Source organism: Uloborus diversus, chromosome 6 (genome assembly GCF_026930045.1).
Source record: "Uloborus diversus isolate 005 chromosome 6, Udiv.v.3.1, whole genome shotgun sequence".
NCBI lineage: Eukaryota > Metazoa > Arthropoda > Arachnida > Araneae > Uloboridae > Uloborus > Uloborus diversus.
The window spans coordinates 134,263,521-134,279,824 of record NC_072736.1 but is presented as its reverse complement, the minus strand read 5'-3'; the positions used below and the strand labels follow the sequence as shown (position 1 = coordinate 134,279,824).

General features: G+C 32.2%; 1 protein-coding gene across 1 annotated transcript in view; it reads right to left on the bottom strand.

Moving 5' to 3' along the window:
- LOC129224565 (uncharacterized) overlaps positions 1-8,406 on the bottom strand; it is a 285,185-nt gene extending 276,779 nt beyond the window's left edge. Inside the window, exons 1-3 of the mRNA XM_054859042.1 lie at positions 8,296-8,406; positions 4,845-4,972; positions 3,229-3,355 (exon numbers count right to left, since the gene is read on the bottom strand). Of these exons, the coding sequence (XP_054715017.1) occupies positions 3,229-3,355; positions 4,845-4,972; positions 8,296-8,406 (366 nt within the window). The remainder of the gene's footprint in view (positions 1-3,228; positions 3,356-4,844; positions 4,973-8,295) is intronic.
- Between the last annotated feature and the right edge of the window lie 7,898 nt (positions 8,407-16,304).

Sequence of the window (16,304 nt, the reverse complement as noted above, 5' to 3'; positions counted from 1 at the left end):
AATAATCATATTCGTGCGTAGTAGCGTATCTGGAATTTGCTTTTCAAGGAGGAGAGGGGATGGTCATGACGTTTCTTACATGCATATAAACTACCATACTAGGATTGTGTTGCCAATGTGTGCTTAAATTAAAGGTTGTGCACCTTTTTTATCCGCAAAACCCCACAGAAATATAATTCGGCGGAATTCATACAGTTTGGGAGGGTTGGAGTTTTAAGTTTGGAAAAAATGCGAATAAATGTTAATTTAAATTTAAACTGTTTCAAACTGCAAAAAATTGCTACGTTTTTTATCTAAACAAATTTCTTTATTTGAAATTTTATATTACCTTAATGCTCGAGTAATAATACACCTGATGAAGCATCTTCGCCGACTAGCAATAATTTTAAATCTGTTAGCGGGTATGATGCAACTTTTGACACACAGAGATTACTATTTAAAGGCATGATGAAATATTACTCCACAATATGAAGTTTTTTCTTCATCGTGAAATAAGTTGAAAAAAGCTGCATTCTAATTAAAAAGCTAAGTTTGATAACTGCTATTGTAAACAATCGAAAATTATTGGAAGTTTGTATACAGTTGTAAGTACAAACAAGACATTTATTTTTCAAAAAATTTCACGGCCTACAAATAATTAAAAAACAAAATCTAACACGGATAGTGACCAAAATGCACACGCCTACTTTTTTCTCTATAGCGCAGCTTAATTGACGGTTTTTAAATAGTTCGTTCAATAACTTCACGTCCACCAACTTCCATTTTTAATGTTTTACATACCTTAAAATAATGACTGTAATGTAGTCAGTGGACCCATTCCCACCTCTCACGACGATTGTATCCCTCTAAATTAAAGTTTTGATGCTTTCTAAGGAATACTCTGTCTAAAGCAACAAAACTTAAATACGTGCTCTCTCTACCTGCATCAGTGTGAGATATCATGTATAACATTTACGACAAGTATTAGGTTTTAAAAATTTGAACTAGAACTTAAATCTTGACGAATTTCAAATCGTACAAGACATTAATATTACTGTCTAACTGTCATTTTTATCTACAAAAATAGAAATTTGACGTCAATATAAGAAAATAAAATGTAGCTGACGTGCGTCTTTTTAGGTAAGTTACACTTATCCAATTTTACTCTATGGCATTGCACTAAATCAACGTGGCAAGAGCGAGCAGACACATTTGGTAAAGTTTTTTTTATACTAAGCAAACTTTTTTTGCAAAATGTGCTTGCCTGAAAACATATAAAATAACCAATGACTTGATACCTTTACTCTCAAAAACACCGACAAAAAATCCGTAAAACGGAGTGTTATCGTCTGTTAACAACACTGACTGAATTCTTTATTTTCTGTACAGTGGACTATTTGTTTAGCTTTTGGACATTGAGAATGATTTTAAATTAATCTGAAAATATTGTAACCATGTCCAAGAAGACTATTTTGTATATATTTGTGCCTAATAATAGGGATTGACTTTTATTTTTTGGTAAGCTCACGACTCTTTCTAAGGAAACATTCAATGATTTATTTCAGAATAAAATGTATGTGAAAAGTACTGTTGCATTTTTTGATGTATTCGGGAAAACAAAACCTACAATGGGGGCACAACGCTTTTCTTTCGAAGCATCACGTAAAAGGTTGTCCCACAAGATGTGCAAAAGACAATCATTTGTCTTTGCATTAAGACAATTTACGTACCGCCTGTGTGATTTAACCTCAGACAACGTACCAGTGGACACTACATAGCCCAAACAATATTCCCCATACTTTTTTGCTTTAAGTTAATGCTACTTTTTCTTCAAATGCTTGATTTTCTGTGTTATTTAAAGTGTTTTGAAGCTCTGAGCCTAGAAAGCGTTATGAATGTATTTTTTTACGCTCATTTAGATAGAATTCATTCAATTGATAGTCCGAAAGATATGTTGCATTAAAAAGCACCCGGGCAACGCCGAGTAGTAAGCTAGTATACATATATATCAAAATATTCGGATATATATATCAAGTATTGGATATTTTTGAAAATATGATGATGTTTTCGAACCCTGATTAGGGGTCTCCACTCCTTCGTTGCCCCGGGGCCTCCACACTTCCAAATCCGGCCCTGCGTAACCCCCACCCCAAGTGACAACTTCTGGGATGAGGGGGGGGACAAAATTCATTCGTTCCTTAAAACTGAATATAATGTGGGTAAGGGTGGTTTCAGATTTGCCCTGCCTTAGAAAAATCAAAGCTGTAAATTCCTATGCTTCACCAGGACAAGAACACATGGTAATAATTCCTTAGAAGGAAAAAATCCAAAACATTCTCAACCATGCACAGAGCCTGATTACTGCACAGGTCAAGTAGGCCTAGGCCTGGGGCCCAATCTTCTTAAAAGGCCCCAAATTTTTGAAAAAGTTATGCATAGCATTAAAGAATCATATTTTTAAGAAAATAATGAAAAATCAATGATTTTTTAATTTGAAAAACTCTTTTGATAGTTTATTAGTATTTCTCTTATTTAGATGGTTCTGTATGAGTAAGAAAGCTTTATTTTTTAAATTTCATGCAAAGTTAAATATAGTTACTTTTTTTTTCATAAATAAATTGACTGATGAATCTAACAAGACTCTGAAAAAGGAATTGTTTAGTAAATGACTATGTTTTTCTTTTGAATATATTTGGGGGAGGGGGGGGGGGCCAATATCATCTTCACAATTTTATTGAGCTATAAAAATGTTAAGTTATAAAATGATTATAAAAAGTAGTGGTGGTGCTAGGCATCGGCAAACAGTGGAACTGCACAGGCCCTGGGGTGAAAAATAAAAGAGCCCCTGCAAATGATAGTACTACCACTGCAGAAAAGTTCAACATTATTTTGCATTGACTTAAAATGATATAATAGAGAGAGGGGCCTCCAAAATTTTTTGAGCCTTCAGGCCTCATTTATAGTTAGTCGGTTCCTGAACATGCGTTAATGTTTTTCAAAATTTATGTTCAATTAAACATTTATAAGCATAGTTAACAGACTTTTTTCATACAGAAAACAATTAAAACTCAGTATGCTAGAAAAACAAACAAGAAAGTAAACAAATTTAAAATGTATACAAATTTACAATACTTTTAGTTTGGAGTGCCCACACCAGAACTTTAATTTTAAATTAAACCATATTGTTTGAAGCCTCTAACTTAAGCTGAAATAAAAGACAAAAAAAAAAAATAAGTAGATAAGTTTAACCTGCAAGTCGAAACTTTTTGCAATGCCTTCAAACTTGAGTTTTACTTCATCAACTTCAGAATGCTTCAAAAACATAATACCAGTAGCATAGTTTCCTTTCTCTGGGAGAATAACTCCAGTTTCTTTCCTAAAATGTAGTTTTAATAAATGTTTACTTTAAACTAAAGGTAAATCACAAATCATAACCCCATTTAATCTAAACTCAAATCACACCCACATTTTTCTCAGAAAAATTATTTTAAAGCATAAACATTATAATTGTTCTATGAATTATTCTGCCACATTGAATACTGTTAATTTAGGCAGTCAACACTTTTCATCCCTTAATATGAATGCTCAGTCACAAACACATCTATTCATACAAAATTTGAAATAATGTTCTAAAACCTGATACGTTTAAAAGGCAGAGATGACCACGGGGGGAGGGGGGGTTGTTTTTTTATAGTAAAAATAATGCAAATGGGTTTTAAACCATCTTTTCATTTGATGTGTTCCTTCAAACCTCATGGTAAGTTCCCCTTAAAAAAAATTCCTAACTATAGCAATGTTTTAGGGCAGTTCATGCTCAATGTCATGACTACATTGTCACAAATTATGAACCTAAATCAATTGTAATAAGAAATGACACGAGCAAATAAATTTGAAAATTTTACTTCTTGCATGTTAATATTTACACGCAATTTTAGTAAGAAGAAACACTTTGAATTAGGAATAAAGAATTGAACAATATTTAGATTTACTTTTCATCGGCAAGGACTTGTTTTGGAAAGTCTTTTTTAATTTTAATCTTGTTGCAAAAATCCTCACAAGCTAATCCAATATTTAATTTTTTGAGCCAATGTTACAAATGACAAAGTAATTATCCTAGATCCCTTCCCAGACTTTTTTTTTGGTCATTTTTTTTATTTTTTTTTCATTTAATACAATCTAAAAACTCCTCGTGTTCCACACAGTATGCCACGAGATTTACAAGAGTAAGTATAAAAACCATAAAAAGTTGAAACCTTAAAGTTTAGACTGTTTACAAAATCAGACAAGATGACAAAAGTCTCGGATCTTTTAACAAGATCTGAGAAAACAGGCGGCCAGCATAAGGAAAAATTTGCCAAACCTTTTCTGAAGACAGTCCTAGGGCCATCTTGTAAACTGCAGTGCAGAAGAAAATGTTCAGCGCTCTGCTCGCCAACTCTACAGTCACAACGCAAATTTGGCGAAATGCCAAATCTAAACAAGTAACTTTTAAAATTTCCATGGCCAGTGAGAAATTGAGACAGTTTAAAATTTGTAGAAAAATAGCAGCACTGCTGACGATGAAAAACAGTAGGGAAGAACCTCCTTTTTGGTCATTTGAAATCAAATTTATTTTTTATCAGGACATGAAGTAAATCGGCCGAGACACCAGGATTTTGTCTGAAAACCAGGACTGTCCCGGTCATACCAGGACATCTGGCAAGCCTATCTTTTCAGGAATCAAGTTTTTCCTACAAAAACTGGCTTAAACATCCCAGATCACATTATTTATCTTCTTTTGTACAATTATTTTTCCTTTTCAAAAAACATGTAAATCCGACAAACCAACCAAAAATGAATAAATTTAGTAACATATTACTTACCACACACGTGACTTGTAATATTCATGAGGTATTGATACCATAACGCCAGCACCATCTCCAGTATCACCGTCACAGGCACATGCTCCTCTATGCTCCAGACGTCTAGATATAGTTTCTGCATCTCTAAGCAACTACATTGAAGGGAAAATTTTATTGACTAATGAAAGTTATAATTTAAAAAAATCAAACCTTGATGTCTCAAAAAAAAAAATCCCCAGCATTTTCTATAAAACCCCTATGTATTTCCCATAGTTATCTCGAAATTTATTTTTTGAAACCTTTGATATCTCGAAATTTTTGCACAGATGCCAGTTTCAATTGTCAATTTTCTTTGGCAATTTTTGAAGTAAAATCAGTTTAATGGACAAGTGGCTTTACGTTTTTCATCCCTTTTTTTGGAAATTTTGCGAATAGAGGATTGGGGCAAAATAATAGGGGAGTGTTGGTATGGGGGAGGTGCTGTGTTTTCCCCAGAGTTTAGAATCTTTGTGCATTTCACTCGAACGTGTTGTCCACTTTGAGGAAAGTGGGTCGATTTTTCGTCCGTCAGTTTTAAAGCGAAAACGGAAAACGCGTTTCTCATTTTCATCATTTTGCTTTTTCAATTCCTACAAAATGGCCGTTGAGAACTTTTTGAACGTGGGGTTACTAGTTGAAGATAAAATTAGAAATCTTAAATTTTTAGGTGAAAAAACCAAGTTGAAATTGTTGTTCATTTCAAAATCTCATCCCGCGCACGTTCGACAATTGTTAAACTTCGAATCTAGTAAAATATTGAAGACTACTTTATTGATTTTAATTTGAAGTGGTCCCATAGAACATATATAAATGCATATAGCTTACGTGTGTATAATTGTGAGAGTTACTAGTGTAATTTGTTTTAAACCTTAATAACTCAAAAACTCAGTATCTCGAATTTTTTCCCCGTCGCGAGAGATTTGAGATATCAAGGTTGTATACTGTATACAATCAACTCACTAAAATATACACAACTTAGAACTAAAGTTCTGAATTTAGATAGTACAGAAAATAAACATTTGGTTTCAAAACAAAAAATTCTTTATATCCTGTCCAAACATTTTTTTTTTTTTTTTGCTCGAGATGAGACTGTTGAGGAGCACAAGACAAAATAATAATAATAGCATTTTACAGGAGGCTAGATTGAATATTGAACAACAGCATTACTGATTACTGTAAATTCTTTTTACAGTTTGGTGGACATTTAATAAATTTCTACCTTCAAGCTTTAATAATCTTTTTATCATAGTTAAGTAGTAATTTCTTTTAATATTTTTCATGACATGAGTAACTTACTGATCACCTATCATTCAGACACCCTAACCATATTTTACTCTTAAATGCTCTTTGGGCTGAAAAATAGTCCTAAGGTTGAGAAAATTAATACGCAGAAAAATAACAGACTGTTTTTCAAATGAAAATATTTAATAAAATGAACAATACAACTGATAATTATAGTATATAAGTAGGTAAAATTTCTCAAAAATGAAAAATTTTGCCATGTGACTTTTTCACTACCCTCTAATATATACTAACTATCACTTATTAAATAAGGACCCCTTCCTTGAACCTTTTCTAATCCAGGGGTCTGTCCAGGATTTTTCACAGGGTCCGTTTTTTGTGAAAAATAAAATAATTTTGTGAAAAATCAATTATTTTTGTGAAAAATCAAATAATTAAAAAAAAAAATTTTCTTGTAAAAACGAAAGTTTAGACTCTTGAGATGGTGGAAACTGCATCATTGACACTTAGAGTTGAGTGTTTTCTCTCTTTTCTGTTGAGAATATCATTCTTGAGTGTTTTTCTAGTATTTGAAGAGAGGGGGGAGGCATCGCTCCCTGGGAGATGGGCACCCCTCAAGTATCAATATTTATCTACCATTCTACATCATGTTAAATTATACTAGAAATGTTTTTTGTATAGTATTTAAAATAACTGTAAGAAAAAAAATTAGGCAGGGGTTCAGCATTTTAACTTTTTAACCCAAGACACTGTTTAAGAGCACGGAGTTTCGTTCAAACCTTATAAACTCCGTGATTTTCACAAAAATAAAAAAAACATTTTATTTGTTTACCTCTTAACTAAGCGTACTAAACATCGAAAATTCGAAAAATCAGATTTCCACAGCGGATGCAAAGAGATTGCAATCCTCAAAGTGAAGGAATCAAAAGTATAAAAACGACTTGTAAAATAAATATTTTTGATAAAATTACTTTTGAATTGCATTTTAGAGTCCTATGGTAAACATATCATTAATATCTGGACACAGTTGAAGCAAAAATAAATAAATAAAATAAAAAATAAACCATCGATTCAGCATTTTAATTATTGACTCATAAAAGAAAATGGAATTCCCCTTTAAAAACTTGAAATAAGCTTTGTTACAAAAATAAAGAGACTTTTCATTTATTTGCATCCTAATAAAGCGAAGTTAGCTTGAAAAAGAAGAATAAAATATGATTATCATATCGGATGTAAAAAGATTGCGTTTTTCAAGATGTAGACATCTATAGAAAAAAATAATGGTAAATAAAAGTTTATTTAAAGTTAATTATCCTTTTTAGTATCGAAAAACCAAACCCATATAACTTTCTCCCAAAATAAAAGTTTAACATCGCACCACCAGACACTAAGTGGCGATAAGTTTAAATTTTGTAACCCTATCTGAAGCGATTACATCCGCCCCACCCATACTATCCTTTGCAGTTCTAAATTCATTTCGCTGTATATTATTGATGATTAAATCATGAGTGGGGAGAAAAGTGCTTACTACGCCTATTCCAGAGAATGTTGACGCTTTTCCAAAGAAGTTTACAACAACACCGCTGCATAGAACAAACAAGCAAAATTATAAACCTAACTGACTTTCAGCTGTTAATTTCTTTCAAAGAAACCAACAACAGGCATTATATTTATTTGGCGGTAGTAATTATTTATGGTAATTATTTATGGCTTGCAGGAGCATCACAAGAGTGCCGTTTTTTTTTTTTTTTTCCTTTTGCAAAATTAGCTGATTTTGTATCAGTTGATTCCTCTAATTTAACTTTAAATATGCTGTATTATTTTAATTTGAGATTTGCTCTTTCAATAAACAATTTGTGAAAGATCCGTTTTTGTTTACCAGAATTTTGTGAAGGGTCGGTTTTGGTTGATCGGATTTTTGTGAAAGGTCCGTTTTGGTTGATCGTATTTTTGTGAAAGTTCCGTTTTGGTTGATCGGATTTTTGTGAAGGGTCCGTTAACGGAACCAAATTTGCTCTGGCCAGACCCCTGTAATCACATAATATCTTTTAAAGAAATAGAGATCAAAACTGAACAGCATGCTCTAAATGAATTGCTTCATTTTAAGAAACATTTACGATAACTAAAAAATTTTAATAAAACATAACTTGTTAAGAAAAAAAAAGAAATTATTTTCAAAAGCAATATTTTATACCTTATGAGACATTTTTCCATACATGTTGACAACAAAACCAACACCACATGCTTCTTTTTCGAAAGCGGGATCGTACAATCCCTGTTTGGGAGGTAAGTCAAAGCTTTCCATATTAAGTTAGAAATTTTTCAATGAAAATTAAAAGATTTTTTTTAATGCGTCATTAGGTTTATTCAATCATTTGAGTTCATCGACACATCATTAACTGGATTAAAACATTAATAAATGCAACTAGTACTGGATGCGACTAAACTTTTCCAAATATGTTTATACATATAAGAATCAACAAAATACTCATGAAACGTTTGAAGTATCTCCGAAATTTGAATTTCTTGTACCGATAAAGCAAGTAAGTAGCTTGTAAAACACAGATTACTTTAAGAGCAAGACAAGAATTTCGAAACCTTTCCAAGCCCATCTCCAATTGTGTATTTTTGATAAGAGAAAAGATATAAGAAAAGAAAAATTTAGAGTGTCTTGAAATTAGATAACATTTCTTATTAAAAAAGATAAAGTTCGGCAACTCGGATTTACGCAGTTCCAGGTCCAATTGTTTGTTTACATTTGCCGCTTCGAATGCTGTTGGGATGTTTCCTTTTTAGATGCAGCAGTTTAAAATGCAAGGCCTCAAAAGATTAGAAAAACAGATTAGAAAAATAAAATATTTTAATAATAGCCAACATTTTTTTATTATAAGGATTATAAGCGCACAAATTTTCAGTTTAAACTGTTTTCCTGAAAGGTGAAAAAATTCTAAAAATTTACCGATAATTTTTGTACTATTTCCCAAATTTTATGTGATATTGGCAACGTTATTTTACACAGCTGCAACTTCTTGTTTTGATAGGTTTCAGTCGGTCTTTTGTGCGATAATTTGCTGTTTTTTTGTACTCCATTGAACGTCTAATTAGATATTTCTGAAGACCTTTTATGTTTTGTATAAAGTGAGACCGAAGTGCTGCAATTCAAGATTTGTCGTAAGTTCGAGGTTTTTTTCGTTTGTTTGGCCGTGAATTGTGTTTATGATGCCCTTTTTTACGCTGAATTCTGACCTTTTTTTAGAATTGGCACAAGTGTGTCAAAAGTGTTGTTATTCTTAATGCGCGGTACGCACTGATTGTTTGAATGTTTCGTAAGCCCCTTTTTCTCAACACTTTTTTTTTCACACGTTTTAGTAGTAATTTGCTGCTTTTATGTTCTATTGCTTTGATTTTTTGTAATATACTTGTCTTTTTATTTTCAGTCGGAATCATTTGGCATAACTTCTAGTTAGCCCTCGAGAAGCAGAATTTGGGTTTTAATCTGAATATAACTTTTTCAAGGTGAGACAAATTTTTGCACTTTTTACAGTTATTAGAAGTAGTTTTTTTTTTTTTTTTTTTTTTTTTTTTTGTTTTTTTTAATACTATGTATGTGTTTGCACTTCCGTTAAAATAAATTTCCGAGTGCTGCAAAAAATCAGAATATTGCTAGTAAGCTGGTTCTTGTTTTGTACTGAAATTCCTAAGGGAGAGTCTGGGACACGTTGGTCCGCTTTTCTAAATGAGCAGCTCGATTTTCTACAAAATGTTTCATCGTCCTAAATTTTGTTTTGAAAATTTTGAAATGATTTACTTTTTCATATTAATTTTTGAATGAAACCTTATAAAGTAGAGCAACGTGACCCATGCCGGAGTGAGTAGATCCGTCTCGCGGGACAAATTGAACAGCATTACACCTTGCAATACTGTTATACTTTTAGCAGGGGTGCCCATCCTCCCTAACACTACAAGGCCCCCTAAAAAAGAGAAATATACCCCGTAAAACAATCCTCCCCCCACCCTCTGTGTGCAGAATAAAAAAATTTAACTGGGGTTTTAAATTTCAATGCTGCAAGTTGCGCCATTTAAATTTTTTGGGGTCTGTTTTGAGGGGTTTTTTTTCATTTTGTGGGGTCTTTACGATGTTTAGGGGGGTGAGCATCCCTGAATTTAAGGATCAGTATATAACATGTTAAATTCGTTTTAATTGAACACTCATTCCATGCTGACTGAAACCACAACATGGTTTTTTGAACTTAAAGTGTGTTGTGTTTGATATTATTTTGAAGGAAATTCATTGAAGTTTCTGGATTGAATGGCTAGACATGCATAGTTATGTTTAAAATTTGAGATGAATAAAAGATATCCGATTTTGATTTTTACTTTAGAAATATTAAAGTGATTTTTCATACAGTTTTATTTTATACATGAAGGTTTATTGTTTCTAAGCATATGCGTACAGTGATTTTCTTCATTCAACAAATATTTTTATTTTTTAAAATTAAAAAGCTTTCCAGAGATTAATGTGTCCCCTCTGTTACAAATTTTTAAATAGGTATATACAGTAAAATTTAATAGTTTAATCATATTTTGTAATAATTTTGAAAAGTTTTTACTAAATTGGAAGAAATATGGCCGTAACAAAAAGGACATATATGTGTAACGGAGACAGAGCTGGAATGTTCTCTTTATTACAGCTTGGCATAAGATTTTTTAATGAAATCTCACTTGCTGACACTGTTTATAAGGGGTTCTGGGAATGTATGAATGGGTAGTGACATCTTGTTCAAACCAGTTTCTGAACACATCAGACTTCATATGCTCCTAACAAACTCCTACTTTTTAAGAAAAGAAAAAAGGGCCCTTAAATTCCTGAAGTTTTACTCCAGTGAAGAACCGTTTATGTGTTTCACACTTATCAATTATCCGTTCTTTAAATTGGCCTCTGCCAAGTCCAATACATATTAATTTATAATTTGTGTACGTTTTTTTATTTATACGCTTTTTTCATGCTGCCCCTTCAAAAAACGTATATACAGTGTTTCACTGTATATCCTTGCAAGCTCCTTATTTTTTATTCTGTAGATAAATGCATAGTTAAGTTTTTTTCTCTACCTTAAAGTTATCTTTCATCCTTTAAGTTCAGGTAATCCCAAGGACAGTGAAACAAATGAATCTATTTTGCTCGAGAGGATTTGAGCAGAATAACTTGTTGTTCTCATTCTAACAGCTTATCATCCTTTTCCACTATTAGAATTTTGATGCTACTTAAGAGTACATGTGGGGGGAGGGGGGACTGTCTGCCTCAATCTGATCACAAAAACCTGAAATTTTGCTCCTACTAAGTTTCTTGATTTTTGAAAATCTAAAACTTTTTATTTTGTACTGTGAAAATGTTCCTCCATGAAAGAACTGAACTTATAGTGTAGGATCATATGCTAATGACTGCCCTTGAAAAAAAAACTCTTGGGGAAGTGATTTATGTTCAAGCAGATATTTCATCAGTGGTTTCTTCTGCAGTACCTATATTTACATTGAAATAAGAAGTTGATTAATACTGAAAACACTGATAGGATAGGGACTGAAATTGAAGCAACTACTGTTATAAATTCAAGAAAGGAAAGAACAAATTTAAGAAGTTTATTTATTACAGCTGTTAATAAGTTTTTTGCCCTTCATGAAAATAAGGAAGTGGATAATATTTTAGTGCAGTTCCAGAAATTAAGGAGGAAAGCTGAGTGTTGTTGTTCCAAGAAGAGTTTGAAGAATTAATAGTATCCAATGAAGAGTATAATGCAATCCAATCATACAGAGATTGATTTATTGAGGTAAGAGACATTACAATGATCTGTGTCAGGGGTGCCCCCAAGGGGGGGATTATAGAGCAAGTTGCGCCATCGAAAAATTAAGGGGGGATTTTTAAAATTGCTTTTTATTGATTTATTTTTAATTCAAATTAGTATTTATTTTATTCTGTTTATTTTTTATTTCATTTATTTAGTTTGTGTGTGTAATTGGCGTAGCACAGAAATTTTCTAATAAAATAATAATAATAATTGAAAATAATTAAATACATCAATAAATAAATATTTAAAAGGATAAATAAATAAATAGTATTAAAAAGAAAAATAATTAATTAAAAAAAAGAGCTAAAAACAAAAAAAGGGGGAGGGGAGTTGAGGGAAATTTGGGGGTGAATTTGCACATTGAACTTGGGGGGGGGGGCACCCCTAATCTGTGTACAAAAGACATTATAATGATCACATAATAGTCATGATGGTCATGTAATAATCATGATGATCAGGGTTCGACTATGATTTTGGAAAACACTGGGCACCAAACTTATGTGGTGCATCCCTCCCCCCCCCCCCCTCCCTTATTCTATATAGAGAAGCAACAAAATATTTTGATATTTGTGTGTTAACACAGCTGTGCTAAATTTGGCGGTACATTATTTTACAATTATATTCATTACAAAAAGTAGATGTATTATACAGGGTAGTAAAAAAACATAAAATTTAACTCGGGTTTTAAATTTCAATGGCGCAGGTTGCGCCATTGAAATTGAATTGCCTTTAATTACAAAAAAATTTCTAACGAAGGTCTGACTGCTCCTGTATGAAATCTGAAAATGAAAAAACTACTATTTCGAGAAATGTAAGGTGGAAAGTGTTTAAATTCCTCCACCTACTGTCACTGAATATCTGTTTAAAACTTCATTTTTTAGGACTTAAATTTCAAAATAGTTTTTGAGGACTGCCCCAGAACCGCCCTGCCCGTAACATCATCGAAGTTAGTCTGAAACTGCATTTTTAAAACTTCAATTTCGAAAAACTGGGCTGAGAAGTTATGAATTTCGCTCTATTTTTAACCGACTTTGAAAAAGGAGGTTATGATTTCGGCTTGCAGCTTTTTATGTGTGTTTTCGTATTACTTCAAGAATAGTGGACAGATTTGAAAAATTCTTTTTTTGTTTGCAAATGTATGATTCCCAGATGGTCCCATGTTAATTTTGTCTGGATCTGTTGAGGGGTCTCGGAGTAATCTAAGAAACTTTAAATTTCACATGTTGTGGCTGCGTAGGCCAGCTTTCGTGACTGCGCGATACGTCACAGGAGGTCACGTGGTTTTGGCGTGAACGGTGCATTTTTTCGACGGAGGTATCTTGTTTTGAACAATACGTATATAATTCTCTCGCATCGGGGTTTGATTTTCATGGCGCCGCCTGCTAATTTTTATTTTGTCTTACTAATGTATTTCTTACTCATGTAGCAAATCAGTAAATTAAATGCATTTTGCTACAAAAATAGTTGAATTAATTAATTTTTTATAATTTTTTTTTTTTTTGCTAATAAATTAACTTCATTTAGTCATCAAAGTTTTTTTTTTTTATATATTTCAGTTTTGAAATATATTTGGTGTTAAATTCAAGGGGAATTAATGGGCAAAAAACAATAAACTTCATTCAATTACAATATCAAACAATTAAATATAAAATCCATTGTTGAAGAAAGTCCCCCCCCCCCATAAAACAAAGGTACTTTCTTTACTCAGTGTTAAAGAAAGTACCATAAAACATTAATATTAGTCAGGGGTGCCCCCTTATGGGCGAGGGAGGGTATTTTGAGGGGTATTTTTCTTTTTTAGGGGGCTCTTTCTTTGGGGGAGTACCCTCCTCCCAACTTTTTCTCCCTGCATTAATCATTCGTAGTCATATCGCAAGTTTGGGGTTAAAGACTCCTTTGAAGCAAACAGGAAATTTATTTAGTATCATTGTTCTAGTAGTATTTTGATCTTCATATATACAACATCACAGTAGATACTCTGTTTCTAGTGTGGTATTGATCTATAACGGGGCCTAGTCAAGAGAAATGTGATTTTTTTCACGAGTTACGTGACACGTATTATTGTGAAATATAAAATAGTTAGGAAAATCATTGACATTTAAATGGCTCTAACTAGATTAACGCACAAAGAAATCCTGTAGAGGAACAAAGATCAGTTTTTAGTGCCAATCGTATAAAATGTTATGCGCATTAAGAATTTTTCTTTTTTTAACCGACTTCAAAAAGGACGTTCTCAATTCGTCAGAAGCTTTTTATGTATATCCCCTGTAAACTCAAACACACATAGACCAATTTGGATTTTTTTTTTTTTTTTTTTTTTTTTTTTTCTCGTTTGAAAAGGTATATACTTCCCAGGCGATCCCATGGTCATCAAATCAGTATCTGAAGCTGGAATCCTTGAAAAATCAAGAAAACTCTTCAAATTCTATGGGCAAAGGGAAAGCGAATTAGGTTGTTTTTTAGTGACTCATGAATTGTTTTCGGACAGCATACTTTAATAAAATCAAACTGATGATGAAGACAATATTCTTTTTAAATAATTGTGCATTTGAAAAAGCATTTCAGTCTTCGGAAGTCGCCGAGACGCTCTGCTCTTTTTCTTTCTCTATTTTGTTCATCTTAGCTGTTTTCAGACTCATGTGCTTTCTCACTCGAGATGTATGTAAAGATTCAACCACATACTCTACCCTACGTACTTATTTTATATTTACACCACTAAAAAGCAAAAAATAAATTATTTTCAAATAAAAAAAGAACCGACTTCAAAAAACAAAAAGGAACTGAAAAGTAAAAAATAATGGATCATACTTACATACGATTTTTTACCCAAACGTATAAATCAAATTTATTTTACAATTCCTGTACAAAAATCAACTAAACTAAACACCCAATTATAAATTAAACTGATTTTTATTACCGTACGATGAATTATTTTAATACCTAACTAATTATATACGATCTCTTAATTTTTAATGACCTTTTGAAGTCGGGGCCTCCTATAAACTACTACCTAACGTAACAGACAACCCACGTGAGTTGAACACTAATTTAACTAAACGTGAAATTGGTCTTTAAATCTAAACCTACTTACGTCCCAGTTACGTTAGGAGGCCTCGACTTCAAAAGGTTATTAAAAATTAAGAGATCGTATATAATTAGTTAGGTATTAAAATAATTCATCGTACGGTAATAAAAATCAGTGTTTAATTTATAATTGGGTGTTTAGTTTAGTTGATTTTTGTACAGGAATTGTAAAATAAATTTGAGTTATACGTTTGGGTAAAAAATTGTGTGTAAGTATGCTCCATTGTTTTTTACTTTTCAGTTCCTTTTTGTTTTTTGAAGTCGGTTCTTTTTTTATTTGAAAATAATTTATTTAAAAAATCAATCGAGGGCAACTTAAAAAAGTCCCGTTTCTTTCATTACACAAACGCCAACAAATATAGCCAATAATGACGTTTTTAGGATTTCAATTTCTAAAAATGTCCATAGCAAGTCCCCGAATTTTTTCTTCCCTGTAACATTACCAGAGACTATAAAACTGTGTTCTTAGGAATACAACTTCAACAACTGGACCCTGCCCCCCATCAGAAGTGAGAATTTCTTAAGAGTGCCCTCTTAAAACTATTTTTTGGTTGCATTTGTTTGATTTGAGAAGATCAGGGCACTGTTGCTTTCCCTCCCCCTGAAAAAAAAATTGAAATCCCAAAAACGTGGGGGGGGGGAGCTAATCTTGGTTATATGGCCCCCTCCAAAATAACATATATCCGCCACTGTATTAAGCTATACCATTTGCAGGCCCTCCCCCTCCCCTCCAGGAAAGATTTGAATTAGAGAAATAATTGTATTTATTTTCGTCAATGGCTAAAATTGTGAGGGTTGACTACACAGGGACCCCGAAAAAGTATATGGCCTAGGGTCACCTGATATCTTAATCTGGCCCCGCGACAGATTAACTATCTTTTGCTAAAATTAGATAGGGTTAAAATCCTAGTAGTTTGTTGTCTTTATCTATTCATTTATTTTTCTTTCATTTCTCTTTTACCTTTCAAAACAGCCCAAAAAGCATATTTTGACCAATATTTTATTTTACTACCTAATTTGCTTAATTACTTATGAGTTACAGAGATAAATCATTGATCATTTAAGGGGAGTCAGTACCCTAAATACTTTCAAAATTTTTTGATTTTTATATATTTTGAAACTCCATTTCAATACCTTTTCAATGATACAAACTTCTTGATTTTGCTCATATTAGAAGTAAGTTAAAATAAGCTTTAAAAAAAATGTAAACCTATTTTGATGAGGCATGATTTTCCCCTTTAAATAGCACTATCTCGAAATGGTATTTTTGAAACTAAAT